We start from the raw sequence: 14352 nt of genomic DNA on the forward strand, positions 1-14352 counted from the left end.
ACTATTCCTGGCTAGTAAGTACTACCTTCCCTTACCTCTACCGGTCGCGCCGTGGCTGACCAACGATGCAATGATGGTAGGACAAGCTCACCGTCGCACTTCCGTCATTGCCTCTGCTATGTCTCCGGGTACTTGTTTTCCAAGAGGAGATTCCACCCATATGGTCGTGGGATGCCGCAGAGGAACAGAACGTTGCACTGAGATTGGCCCGTGAGCGAGAGGCAAGTCGCATGCAGAAACTGGCTGCATTACCGAATCAGCTAGTTTGCGCACTACCCTCGCTGCGATACTTGGCGTTGGGAGACACAGCACCAAACGCCAGCAGGCTCGTAGACAACCCTTCTACGTCCATCATTCGCGCAGAGGACAACGTCCTTACGAAATGGGATAAGCTGAGGCGTACACACTCTGTCAAGAAGCAGTCTTGGTGGCGGATCGTCATTGGTCTTTACGGGAAGGAACTCGTGGCTATCTCGGAAGAGGAAGAGGAAGGCGAAGAGGCTCAGCGTCTGATCAAGATCATGACAGACTCGGAAACTACACACACAACTACTTCAGAAGCTTTGGCGTTTCTCGCACTTTAATGTCGTTCGTACACGGATAAGCAATGCGTAAACATCAGGTTGTAACAAATCTTCAATAGCGGAGATTTGATCGTGTGTACTCTAGAAGTGTAAGGCAGGCGTCTATCGGGTTGTTACTTACCTCGTCTTCGACTTGCACCATCACTCAGACTGTCCTCCCTCAATTGATCACATGAAGGACTTTCTCTCCCTCAACTATGACGTGCTTCTCGCCATTTTCGCGCACTTGCATGGTGCAGATGCACTGAATGTCGCTCTTTCCTCCAAGCGAGTGTACGAGCTCGCTGGACCTCGGATTGCCTCACACATCGTATGCACGAGCCCTAAGGAATTACGACGACTTCATGCCTATCTCCTGTCGGATTTCCGCGGCACTCAACGAGCGAAATTTTTGGAGAAATTCATCATACAGGAATATACGTTTCAACGGGGCAACTCCAGACGACACTTCTCGCAGGTGCCTCTCATCGGAGACATCCTGCTTCAAGCATCCAACATTCGCGAGCTCTACTTCGAGAAATTTCATCCGTGCATGGAACGTGATCCACGGATTGTGTCTGCGATACGATCGCTCACCAGGATCGTCAAGCTCGACCTGTTCGTCATCGCGGATGCCACCCTCTCTATCTTTGATTCCTCCTGGCCCCTCGACAAGCTCACTCACCTCAACCTATCCTATTATGATGAGGGTGACTTCCCACTTGACAATCAGGCCAAGTCGTTGCAACCTCTCATCTCCATCCTTCCATCATTCCGCCGCCTCCGCACCCTCAAGGTATGCTTCCTTGATTCGACATCACGTCTCCCTCGAGCTGCGAGCCTACCTTCTACACCCTTGCTCCCATCGATCGGGATTCTACATCTGCGTGAAGTCTCCACCTCCACCCTGGATCTGGTGGATCTTTGCCCCAACCTATCCACTCTCACCATCTCGCTCAGCTCGCAGGATGTCGAACGGATGATTGTCGAGGGTCCGAAGTGGCCTTCTCTTGGCCGGCTGATGGTCGGGGAGCTTGACGAGGTTCGCTGGTTCTCCGAGCGCCTCCGCACTGTGGACCAACTCCAGATAGGTGGTCGAATCCGACTGAACCCGTACACTACCGAAGACGGAGCCATGCCGCCGAAGCAACGATTGCTCGAGCTCCTTCGGGACACATCTCCAGTCGGTCTTTACATGTGCATGGAGCTGTCCGGTCAGGTTGAACAGACCTCCGAGTCACTGGCAGGCTTCTGGAGTGATATGGCTCGCGCGGCTCCGCGTCTCCGGTCCTTCGAAATCCAACTGTATAGGCGACATGGCGTAGACTGGCATGATTATTCCTGGGTGGTAAGTGCTGAATTCTGCTGCCTGTATCCATCTTAACAAGCGCTCCAGAGCAAACTCCTTCATGCCCTCAGTCGCTCGGTGCCGATATTGCAGTGTCTCCGAGTCCTCGTTCCGCACGAGACACGATACTGGTACCTTCCGCAGGACAAGAAGGCGAACGTGGCACGGGACCGACAGGAGGAGATCGATCGCGTTAAAGCCCTGAATGCACTGCCGCCCCTGCTGGCGCACGCGTTCCCTTGGCTGCGATACCTATCCGTAGCGGACGCAGCACCCAACATGTATCTATTGCAAGACACTCCCCTGGAACCTTCCATCTCTGCATTGCAAGTCGACGAGGGAGCCGTCGGATGGGGGTGGGACGAACTGAGGCATCTAATGGGGATCAGGAGGCAGCGCTGGTGGCGGGTCGTCTATGGTCCTCACGGGAGAGAGCTCGTGGAGATCACGTCGGAGGAAGGGGAAGCGGCGCAGCAGGAGATTGAGACCAGTGGCAGCATGACCCTCACCGAAGATAGCATGCCCTACCACTAAAAGCGATGCCCGTCCTCCCGCTCACCACATATGCGATCTGTCCCCCTCCAACCCAAGTTTTCGTTTGTCAATCCACAAGCACCTTCCTGCCCTCCTCGCGCGTCCTATCGACCCCGAGTTCCCATTTCTCAAAGTTGTCGCATTGGTCGCTCGGTGAAGGTATCTTCATGGACTCGGGAAGTGTGTAGTGAACTAGAGTGGTCAAGTGAGATAGCATCAATGGCAAGACGCTAGTCGGTAACAGGCCGTCCGAAACTCCACACGTACAATGTGCCTGGCATCCAAACATGTCGCTTACCGCGCATGGTTGCAGTCACGTATCGTCGCTTCCCTGCGACCGTCCCGTATGGTCCAATTGTTCATACTGCTCTCCCAATGGTCATCCTACTGTAACCACTGATCACATCAGCCTCGAACATCCTTCCTACCCTGATCACGGACACGCATCGAAAGGTCTGTCGCTCCATGTGCAGTTTGGGGAGGACCTGTCATAACGCACACCTCCCACGACCACGTCCCTTATAGATGGACGATGACGCGTGACGATCAAGTAAAAGTACATATTATAATCACAAGCGACAGCGACGGAGCGGGGAGCGATACATCGACACAGGAGGAAAAGGATCGAGGGGGACTAGTAAGTTTAACCCCTCGCAATTCTCAAACAACCGAAACACGAGACGGTAGCGTACCCAGGCTCGGGACTGGAAACATGAAACCAGGAACCAGAAACCAGAAACCAGAAACCGGTATTCTATAGCTACATGCGAGCAGATAGCGACTACGACTAACGACTAACGGCGGCGACGGCGACGGGCGATGGCAGTACTCGAGTACAGTTCATTCATGTCCACGGGCAAGACTAGATAGCAGGAACGAGTGGGGCAGTGTCCTGGAAGTGTGTCTATGTGCGAATGTCAATGAGAATGAGTAAGTATGAATGTGTACCAAGGAAAAGACACAATCGTGCGCACCATCATCGAGTCACGCTCAAGCGTCACCTTCACAGTTCATCCCGACCCTTGATGGTGGTGTCCCGACGCGCCGGGGTTATGCATCCCGCTAACGTTGTTGATATACGTCCCCCAGTCGTCCCACCTGCCAAAACAAAACACAAAAGCAAACCCAACGTCAGCACTCTCCTCGCACTCAAACAGACAAACAACGCGTGACAAGTTGAAAAGAAAAAGACATACTCGAACGACGTCGGCGCATTCGACCACATCGCCAGCGTGTTATCCGCAAACGCGAGCTCCTCAGACGTCAGAGGGGGCATCCCCGTATTCACACCCGCAGTCGCACTCGCACCCGTCGCAGTCGCATCCATCGCATCATCCGCCCCACCCCCGCTCGCGCGAGCCGCCGCCGCCGCCGCCGCCATAGCCTGCAAGTTAGGCGGGAGCGGCGCCGTTAGCGGCGGCGCAAACGCAGACGGCTCCGTGGGCATCGTCGACGCAGCAGCAGCACCACCAGCAGCGTTGAACATATCCCCGAACCCGGCCCCCTGGAGGTTGTACATCGCCATCAGGCGCGCGTCGAACTGTGCGTTGGTCATGTCTGGGGCGCGCGCCGCGTCAGGGACCGCAGACGTCGCCTGTGGGGGCGCGACGACGGTGTGTTGCGGTGGGGGTGGTGGTGGCGGCGGCTGTGAATGGCCCCAGTTCGGCATGCTGTACGACACATTGAACCCTGGATGGAGCGGCAGCCGCCCGAGTTCGTCCGTGTGCACCGGGAGCGCAAAGGACGGCGTTGCGCAGGCAGCAGCGGTTGCAGCGGACGTCGCCGACGACGATGACGCTCTTTCCGAGTCGGACATGGGCAGCGTGGACATGGGACGCAGGGGCTGGGCAAAGGTCGACGCGGCGAGCGACGGGCCCTCCTTCGCCACGCGGCTCTTGCCTGCTATCGTGCGCATGGCATGCTCCGGCAGCGCAGGCCTGCCTGGCGAGTCAGACGCAGACGCGACCGAGGCCGCAGACGACACCGGGCTGTCGCTGTCTCGTTCGCGCTTGTGACTTGGGGCCGGGGACGCCTGTGGCAACGGAAGGTCGCCCACAGACGCGAGCTCGTACAAGATGTCCCTGTAAGAGAGAGGAAGGAGAGACGTCGTCAATACCGGATCGGACGTGCGCACAGGATCACGCCCAGTGAGTCACGCACCATAACCGCCCCGCAGTATGCCAACTGTGTTCCGAAGGTAAGGTCAGCGGCGCGAGAACAAGAGAGAAGGCGGAGCACGCACTGGGGCTCAAGCGCTCGGAGCATCTTCATGCACTTGTGCACATCGGCCATCTCCTTCGCAGGGTCCGTCGAGAGCCCAGACCGCTTCCCGCCCCAGATGTTCAGCAGGAGCACGATGCCGGCAGTGAACAACGACATCTGTAACGGCATTCATGATAGTTAGCCGCCGCCGCCGATGAAGCACGTATGAAACACGGGGCAAGGAAGGGAAGGGCAGGAGGAATCACGAGAAACGTGCCTGGTTGGAGTACGTCGGCATGCCGGCACGCTTGTACTGCAGGTCCAGGACGTGAATACATGACCGCGCGGCGTTGGTGCAGATGGCCAGGGACGGGAACGACAGCGGAGAGGGCTTGCGCGGGGACGGGATGAACGGTCTGTGGACGGCGATCTGCAGCTGGTAGTAATTCGCGTACAGGTTCGCCGACTGGTTGAGGAAGAGGAGGTTCTCCCGTGTGGGGTCCCATCGCACTAATGAGGCACAGGCCATGCAGGTTAGAGATGCGGAGTACCGCTAGAGAGCGCAATAGCGGCGACGTACAGTGGTCAGGCACGGAGTCTATCCACTTGTTCAGCGCAGAGTCGAGCTCGGCGACGATGTGCTGCTCCCACTGCTGGCCGACGAAGCCCAACAACGCCTTTGACTTGTTGATCGAATACTGCACGCATATACGCAGATTCAGCATTCTGCAATGTCCGTCCGTGTCCCCAAGCAAGGCACACAGAAGCAGAAGCGCGAAGACTCACGATCGTGCGCATCGCGAAGGCGAGGATCTGATGCAATCGCACATAGCAGTTGAAGAACGTTATCTTCGACGGCTTCCCTGGCGGCTGCTTGAACGCAAGCTCAGGATCGCTCGCCGTCCAGTACTCGTCGTCGCACTCTGTGGGCAAGTCGATGTCAAAGCTGCCCGAGAGCCCGCGTTAGCCGGCCGCTCGCGTGAATATATGCAAAAATAACAGCTTACTCTTCGTCCTGGATTGCACACGGCCGTCCAAGAGCGAAACTCGTAGACCGATCGAGGGCGACAAGCACCCTGCAGGATCGCGAGCTGAGCGAACCGCTACTTTGTCAGCACAGCAGCAAGGAACATACCAGAACGCACGCCTCCACAACTCCTCCTCGATCGTGGGAGACGCACTATAGACCTTCTTCCTGTGCGCGCCGACATCCTGGGCCATACGGATGCCGACGCCAATGATCGTCCAGCACGCCTGAGGCGCAGACGTACCTTGCAAGAACGCAGCAGTGAGCTAACGCCGCGCAACGCGACAAGTTGCATTCCCAGGAAGAAGCAGGCATGAGAAAGCGTCAGACTCGGCAGCAATTTGCAAGAATCACGAGCGACGGCACGCACCGCGTAAATTTGGAGGTCGTATAGCCGCGGGGGCGCGAGCAGCGACTTGCGCACCATCTGCACCTGCTGGAACCACTTCCAGCCCGCGGACTGGGGGATCTTGTTATCATCCAGGAGTACACGCGGGTCCTCCGTGAAACGGGACCCGTTCGCGCACACGAGCAGGACGGTCGAGCCGAAGCCCTCGTCGTGGAGGTGCAGATTCTCCTTGATGCCCTGCTCGAACGTCGGGCGGTGCAGGAGCGGCAGAAAGTCGTTGATGTTCGTAAAGTACAGATCCACGAGCTTCGCGAGCAGGTCCGCCGGCGGGAAGTCCTTGTGCGGCGAGTGCTCGTCTTGAACATTCGAGGTCAACCACTGAGCGGCGCAGATGCATGCGTCAGCCGCCTCTCACCATACGTGAAGATGCCCTCAATGAAGACCCTCACTGGGTGCAGGCTCCAGTACTGCTGCCGGCGCCGCAGCAGCGTGTGGTGCGCCTCCGGGTCGATCGTCTTCGGGAGCTCGATGCCCGCGTATTCTTGCTTGAGGTCCATCGCCGTCTGGATGAAGAGCAGGCTGCTCGACTTGCCGTGGTACCGCATCGAGCTGGGGTTCATCGACATCTTGCGCAGGCTCTGCACGATATTCCGCTGGGCGACGATCTCGTCGTCGCTCGGGTCGAGGTCGTCCGAGTCCATTTGAGATGCCGGTGTCGGGAGCGCGGGTGGCGACGCGATCGACGGTTGTGAAGGCGCAGGAGGGATGCCAAAGGCAGATTTGCTCGTCGTTGAGCTAGAGGGTTCGCCATTACGTTCCGCTATCCATGTGTCCTTGTCGAAGGATCCGCCTAGTTCTTTCGTGAAGTCGGCATTGGGACATAGCTGGGAGAGAGTTAGACTGCGGCTGTATGCGGATAGACGGTCGGAAGATGAGGGGTTATGCTTGTACAAGGGCATGCAGGAGATGGCTTCTGCCGATAGGCCCTGCGGACACAAGCCCCGTAATATTAAGCGGCAGTGCCGACAAGATACGTTTTGTCCGGCATCCCCACTCATAACGACAACGGCCGTGGAACGCATGCTGTGACCGTCCACCCTATGTCTGGGCGCAGTACATATGCGATACACGCGATCCTCGGGAGCTTCTGCGCTTCGGCTCGCTCGCGTTTGGTGTCAGTGACTGTCCGAGTCCATGTCCATGCGTCCGATACTGGGCTCTATTAGGTGGCAAGTCCCAAAAGAAACACGAGCGGCCTGCCAGACGCGGCGCCGTAGTCTCCCGAACCTTCAAACGCCACCATGCCTACAAGTGGGCCAGGAAAACGTGCAGCGGTTCAGACGACCGAGGTCTTCCCACCTTTCATAGAACTGTCGTAACGTGCGCTGCACGAGTAATATTCTTGGCTTATCCCATCCGCCACCGCGTCTAGCCCACTTCTGACCGGTCCGTGAGGAATGACCTTAACCACACAGTCATAGTAATGACCTCTCCGCTCACTAAGCAGCACGGAGCTCACGAAGGGACATGGAGGATGACGCAGGGGATGGATTTGAGGTTAGCCCGGGATCGGACATAAGCCAGAGCGCATGTACGGGCATGCCTCTCGCGAGAAGTAGGCCGGAAAGTCGGAAATACGAGCGAGAGTCGAGAACACGCACCTTATTCAGCAGTTTCTCCATCTTCTCCAATCGCGTCTCGAGACTCTCGACGTAACTGGGATTTGGAGAGTAATATGAGGAATGTTTACTCAGCGGGTAGCGCGCGAAGGGCGATGTCCTGTACGTACCCTTTGGGAGGGCCGCGCTTCTAGGGGTAGCTGAGGACGGTGGACGGAGGGTTGGAAGCATGGTACGACGCACCTTGGCAGCCTCAATGTAGGTGCACTCGAGCCTATAGGATACACAGTTCGAGCAGCGGTTGTTGGGCATCTGGGCACCATCGCCTGGGAACGGACGGACGGGGATAGGGCGTGAACGCACATTCGCCTGGACACTGCTGGATCGCACAGACAACGGACGAGTACTCACATCGGACTGCGGGCAGCGGGGGTATCGTCAGACCATTTCGTAGGGCGGGCGCGCAAAGTGGGACGACGTACTCTTCTTGCGCCTGCACATATCGCAGGCGCGCTGGATCCTGCGCTTCTTTGCGTTCTGCACGGAGCCATCGTCGTAGTCCTCCTCGGGGGACGACATTCTCTGGGGGCAGCTGTGGAATCGCGTCGGAGTACCGGGGACTTGAGATGAGAGCGGAGGGGAGGGAGGGGGTAATAAGGAGAGAATAGGATTTGGAAGCGAGCGGGAGGAGAGCGAGAAAGGACTTTACACACGCGACGCGTACACGCCGGCAGACTCCCCGGCAGTCCGCGATTGGCGGATTTGTCGTCCCACACCCGCCTCCTGCCCCTAGTCATCCTAGTCATCCCCGTCCACAAACGCCTCGGGTCCGGCACAAGTCATCCCAATCTTCGTCTCCGACAACAAGATGACGACTCGACTCGGCTTCTCTGCTGTCTACCAGCTGCGCGTCTTCGCGCTGCGCTCGTCTAGGTCTTTCGAGAACTGACGTCGAGTATACGTGGTCATCGCGCTTGCTATCGAACACGTCGACGCACAAGCATTCCTTCTGGGCCCGAATCTCTCTTCATTCAGTTCATACTAACCTTCCTCCTCGAGGCTCGGGAACCAAGTGGGTTAACCGCTCAGGAGGACTCATATCCGAGCGATAAGTACAGAAGACCCTACCTACGTTCACCCATCGTGAACGTGGACATGAGTAGGTAAGTTTACAGCCTCCCGCAGTGCAGGGTGGACGTCGCGCGCCACAGATACACATACATTCCAGCGACATCTGCGCACTCGCGGCGGAGGGCAATATACCCGCACCAGAGCGACTGAGATATCCGGATACAGTTACAGTAGCTACTTACGCGTACGGTGGAAGAAACCTTACTAATCACTCACCGCACACAAGACAAAGTACTCCCGAGTCCGACGAGTACTCCCGCACGCAGAGCATTTCGAATTTCGGGTGCAGTCGCTCGGAGTCCGGTAAGGTTACCACATATGTACAGATCAAACTCGTACTATTTGCGCTCCGACACCGACACCCCGCGATCTGCAGCACAGTCGCACTGCGGTACAGTCTGAGGACACCCAACGGCCATGCACCGATAGACGATTTACTGACCAATTCGACAGATGACGTCACCGTGCTGACTAGTCTAATTCGAGCCACCTGGCACCGTCAACACAGAACAGTACTGGCATACACAGAGTGAGCTACTGGCAGTAAAGTTCGAACGACTATCGAGAGCCAGAACACCGACCACACCTAGAACGGTTATATCGTCATGCACGATGGAACGTCTCAACTCTCAAGCAACAGTTCCAGCACTGGCAGATGCTGCCGTCACCCAGATCCAAACATGCGCGTGAGCAGTGCGCTCGCGTCGGAGGACGCTGACACCGCCCGACCCCCGGCCGCGGAGAACGCGATCCTGTCTCGGGTCGGCGACAATGACGAAGTTCGCGATGATATAACATCGCCACCACATCGCACTGTCGGAAGACTCGGAAATGCTACTAGGCCCTAGACCTAGCTGTATCAAGCGTCGACTATCACGCCAAGCTAGCACTCCCAAAGACCTCCCTCCATGCATCATAAAGAAAAAGCTATGCAACATGCAATTGCAATAAGACGGGCAATTAAGGTAAGTAGTAGTACAAAGGCAGCGGGGAGGGAGGGAGGGAGGGAGACGGGACGAGGGCGGAGGCCTGCATATTAACCCCATAACCCCATAACCCCATAATCCCATGGACCGAGACTGCGTAATACGTATGCATGCATGCGATGGATGACCGGGACCAGAGACGAGGGACCAGAGACGAGGGACCAGAGACGAGGGACGAAGACGGGAGGCGGACCCGCGTACGTATACGACGACGACGACATATGACTATGGCCCTGGGCACCGGTTGCTTGGAAGAGCACGATTCACGACGATAATATGGACGAGGACGATGATGTGGATGAGGATGTGAGGATGAGGATGTGAGGATGTACCGAGCGATGAATGATGGATGTGACTATGGATATGTGTGTGGATGGATGAGGATGGAATGGATGGGATGGATGTACGACTATGTGTGACGATGGGCGATGGACTATGACGCAGACCAGATGACGGATGAGCATGAAAGTGAGAGATACGACCGACCGCCCTCAGCCCCACTGCTCGCAGCACAGCGAACCGGGTGGGGGAAGGGGAGGGGACGGAGCACAGCACGATGATAGTACACGAGAGGAGGACCATAAAAGGAAAAACCAGAACCAGAACAGAAAAAAGAAAAGAAGAAAAAACGCTAAAACAATCATACACACCGAAAAGAACAATACGCAAGGTAAAACGCAAAGCAGAAGAGCAGCGCAGCGAGCGCACCAAAATTCCCACCAAGTACGTACGCCAGGTACCGCCCGCCGCAAATTATTGCACGGATGCACGATGCACGGATGCAAGTCCAGCGACAGTCCACGCACGCAGACACACACGTGCGTTCACGCTCACCATCCCGAGTAATGATACTCGTCCGCCCAGCTCCGATTCCGCGCCATCGCGCGTCGCCTCCGTTCTTCCCTATCGTCTCCTCCGTTCTGCTGTTGCGCCGCCTGCTGCTGGTGCTGTTGTTGAGGCGGCTGCTGGCTCGGGCCCTGCGCAAACTGCTGCTGCTGCTGTTGCCCTGCTGGTGGTGGTGGCGGCGGCGGCATAGGCCCGTCCGCATTCATCGTCGTAAGCGGCCTCAGCCCGCCGCCCAGCACCCCCCCTCTCCTCCCCGTCAAATTGATCCTGCTCACCTGCCGCTCCCACAACAGGTTCCGCCGCAAGCTCTCGGACAGCTCCGTCTGCAGCATCTGCCGCCGCGTCGTCCGCGGCGTCATCGGCGGCGCAGGCGCAGGCAGGTTGTACGGGTGGCTCAGCGGTATCGGCGCCGTCGCGACGCTCGGCAGTTGCGGGCGCCCCCCCATCCCCGCCCCTGCCCCGGCCTCGTGCATCTGCCGCTGCTGGTGGAGGCCCGACGGCTGCTGTTGCTGCTGGTGCAGCTTCTTCTGAGGCCCGTGGTCGGAATGCCGCCGGCCCGCGAGCGCGGCGAGTTTCTGCTGCGCGAGACTGTGCGACACCTGGATCGTGTCGTCCGGGTTCTCCTCCTCGCTCTCCGTGTCCTCCAGATCCATCTCCTTCGGCGGGCCCCGCGGGCGGTACGCGCCCTGCCTCGCAGCAGTAGCAGCATTATTACTATCCGCAGGGGCAGGGAGCACCGGGGCCGGGGCTGGCGCCTGCACCGTGACCTGCGCAGCGAGGGGCACCGCGACCGAGCTCCTACTCGTCGGGAGCACCGGCGGATGGGCCTTACGCGCAAGCTGGGTCATATCCTGCGTCGAATGGCTGCTGCGGTAGGGATGGCTTGGCGGGAACAGGTTCGGGTCCGGGTTGAGCAGCTGCGACAGCAGGCCCGACTTTGTGCGGTTGAGGTTCGAGTACGACCGTTTCGGCACCTTGGCGAACATGTCGCGCTCGCGCTGCTCCTCCTCCTCGCGCCGCCGCGCCTCCTCGGCGGCCTTCGCCTTCAGCCGCGCCTTCTCCTGGTCCTCCGCGCTATCCTCGGACGCCCACTCCGAGTCGTCGTCCGAGTCGGTCTCGTACTCGGACGACGTGCTGATGACGATCCCGCGCCGTTGCTGGGACGGCCCGGCGCCGTTCGTGCTCGTCGTCGGGTTCGGATTCGGTGTTGGGTTCGGATTCGCATGCGGTTTCGCGCTCGCGTTCGCATTCGCACTCGTGTTTGGCCGCGAGATCGGTTGCTTCGCAGCCGCCAGGGCGGTCGGGCTGGAGGGGCGCGTCCTGCTCGGCTCGGTCTTCTTCTCTTTCTCTTTCTCTTTCTCCTTCTCCTTCTCCTTCTCCTTCTCCTTATCGGCCTTGGTCGACTTCCCGGATCGAGAGCCGTTCGACGAAACCGAGCCAATGTTAAACGTCGTCTTCTTCGCGTCTGCGAGCGCGACCTTCTTCTGCGACGCCTGCCGCGCACCGTGCGACTGCATGCGCTGGAACGCGGGGCGCACCGGCACATGTCGGTCCTTGCTCCTCCGCACCTGGAGGACGCGGGGCCGCTTCGCGCCGCCGCCGACGGCGCTAGTGTGACCCGTCAGTTCCGACTTCATCTGGCTTGACGTGCCGCTGCTCGGGCTGTGGGCATCGTGTTCCTGGCCCTGGTCGCCATTCTCCGAGGGCGCTTCTGGCGTGGGTCGGTCGCCGGCCTCGGGGGACGGTGACCCGGCGTCCTGAAGGAAGAACCGTCGGTCGGATGCCTTGAGCGTGTCATCGTTGAATTGCTTCGACTTCGATGGTCCTGCCGGACCAGAGTCATGCGATACTGGCTTCGTCGACGTCAGCAAGGAAGCTGCCACCGGCTGCTTGTGCTGCAGGGGCGATGCCACCTTCGGAGGCGACGAGGGCTTGGCGCTCCCGGCCAAGGGGGCAACCTGGGCAGAGGACACCAACGAGCGCGCAGGAGGAGGCGGTAGGAGATGTGTTGATGGTTGAGCGGCAGTGTTCGGGGGGTGGGAAATACTGGGGGTGGCGGGAGGTGTTGGATGCGGGGTCGGATTGACGACCACAACGCGGGGAAAGGATAGGCCATTGGTTGGTGGGGGAGTTGCGGGGAGTTGTACAGTTGGGACGGTCGCAACCACTGGCCGGGGCTGGACGATGCGAGGCACGGTGGGGGGACGTGCCGGAATCTGACCGTCGACATCCGGATTGCAGGGTAGGATGTCAAGGATCATTTTACCGACACAGACGGAACTGTGAGACTTTGCTCGTTCCATGGGCGCACTGGCGGTACTTAGTCGCCGGCCCGCAGTCATGACGGTGGTCGCGGAGTGCTGGGCGTGCCAGGAATAGGCCGTCGCGATATCGTTCGCGGGCGAGAGTGATGGATGGGGCAAGGGGACTAACCACCGGGTTTTGTCAGCAAACTTGACCGCTAAGTCCGCGAGGATATATCGGAGGAGAATGCGGGGAAGGCGCATACCTTGCGGGGTCACCAGTCCGTCCTCCGATATTGGAGTGATTGGTGAGGGACTACGCTTCTCTGAAAACGATGGAGAAAGGGAGCCGGGAGAGGAGGAGGGCGAGAATTGTGCAGAGGCCATCTCGCGATACCACAGGCGCCAAGAGATATTCTCGAGGCGACGGCCGTCCTTGAGAGACTCTTTGCACTTTGTGAATACTTGAGGACAAAGAATTGAGCGATGGGAGGAGATATGGCAAAGGGGAGGGATACGCACGAGCCCAGAGGCCAAACAAGGCGTCCTCGCCCTCGAGGTCCTTGACGACATCTGCCGCGACGGAGAGGATGGGAGATGGGAAGTGGGAGATCATGGTATCGAGGAGTAGCGCCAGGATGGAAAGCAGTAGTAGTAGTACAGATATGAACGAGTGCGAGATGAGAGTAGCAGAAAGGGGGCCAGCAAGAGATGTACAGTGGTTGCCGGGAGATGAACCGTGTTCAGAACAGGCCGTCGATGCGTGAAGGGCCGCCTAGAGGGTACAGCCGGCTTGCGGTGCCGGATAAGCGAGAGGGATGGGTGTTGGAAGAGGCAGAGAGGAAGGAGCCGCCGTGAGCGCCGCAGAGGGCGGGGTCGGGGTCGTAAGGCGGAGGGAGGAGGGAGGAGGGGGGCGAAGGCGTCGAGGGAGAGAGTGATGAAGAGGGACGGGAGAGAGACTGAGGACGGGCAGGCAGACGCAGGCCCTCGCAGATTCGCGCAGACGCCGACGGGCGACAAGCACGCGACGCGGTCCGGTCTCCGCCCACCCGCCACCCTGCCCGCGACTTGCCTTTTCCGGGCATGGCCACCCGATGGCATTTATCCGGACGCCGTCCCCGGCTGCCCCCGACGTCCTCACCACCGCTCAGAATGTCACATGCGCGTCCTCGTTCCCTTTAGCTCTTGCCTCTCCTCGCACATCCACACCCATGACCTCCCCCAAGTCTCCCTCGATCCCAACAATTCCCGACACACGCCACGTCTTGTCCGTCCGCGCGTGCCTGCCGGAACAAATCCCCAAACTCTGTTGGCCAATCCGTCTTGTTGCGAAACATCAGCGAAACATACATAACCTTCGCAGCACCGGACAAACGCTCCTTCCGCGTCCCCTTTGCGCATGCACCGCGGGGCATTCCATGGCCTTGCTCCCTTTTTTGCGTTCCATCTTCTTTCCGTGACTCCTCTCTGTCTATAGTTACCAACTTAGCGTGCCCGACCCTGT

General features: G+C 58.8%; 3 protein-coding genes across 3 annotated transcripts in view; 1 reads left to right on the plus strand and 2 right to left on the minus strand.

The window, feature by feature from the left end:
• L226DRAFT_511839 (uncharacterized protein) overlaps positions 1-2445 on the plus strand; it is a gene marked incomplete at its 3' end in the record, with an annotated part of 5712 nt that extends 3267 nt beyond the window's left edge. The window contains exon 3 of the mRNA XM_067678317.1: positions 2251-2445. Coding sequence (XP_067532937.1) covers positions 2251-2445 — 195 coding nt within the window. The remainder of the gene's footprint in view (positions 1-2250) is intronic.
• A 1010-nt stretch (positions 2446-3455) lies between these two features.
• On the minus strand, positions 3456-8221 carry L226DRAFT_546928 (uncharacterized protein; the record flags this gene model as incomplete). Its single annotated transcript, XM_067682454.1, has 14 exons — positions 3456-3543; positions 3642-4526; positions 4606-4629; positions 4688-4824; positions 4925-5157; positions 5228-5345; positions 5434-5593; positions 5655-5723; positions 5783-5940; positions 6045-6401; positions 6473-6907; positions 7685-7729; positions 7886-7968; positions 8125-8221. 14 exons carry the CDS (start codon positions 8219-8221, stop codon positions 3456-3458), a joined length of 2889 nt encoding a protein of 962 aa, XP_067532938.1.
• Positions 8222-10589: 2368 nt separating this feature from the next.
• L226DRAFT_573121 (uncharacterized protein) lies at positions 10590-13464 on the minus strand (the record flags this gene model as incomplete). Its single annotated transcript, XM_067684787.1, has 3 exons — positions 10590-13033; positions 13115-13312; positions 13371-13464. The coding sequence occupies 3 exons, from the start codon at positions 13462-13464 to the stop codon at positions 10590-10592; spliced, it is 2736 nt and encodes a 911-aa protein (XP_067532939.1).
• Positions 13465-14352: the final 888 nt, after the last annotated feature.

This window comes from Lentinus tigrinus, assembly GCF_003813185.1.
Source record: "Lentinus tigrinus ALCF2SS1-7 unplaced genomic scaffold L226scaffold_23, whole genome shotgun sequence".
NCBI lineage: Eukaryota > Fungi > Basidiomycota > Agaricomycetes > Polyporales > Polyporaceae > Lentinus > Lentinus tigrinus.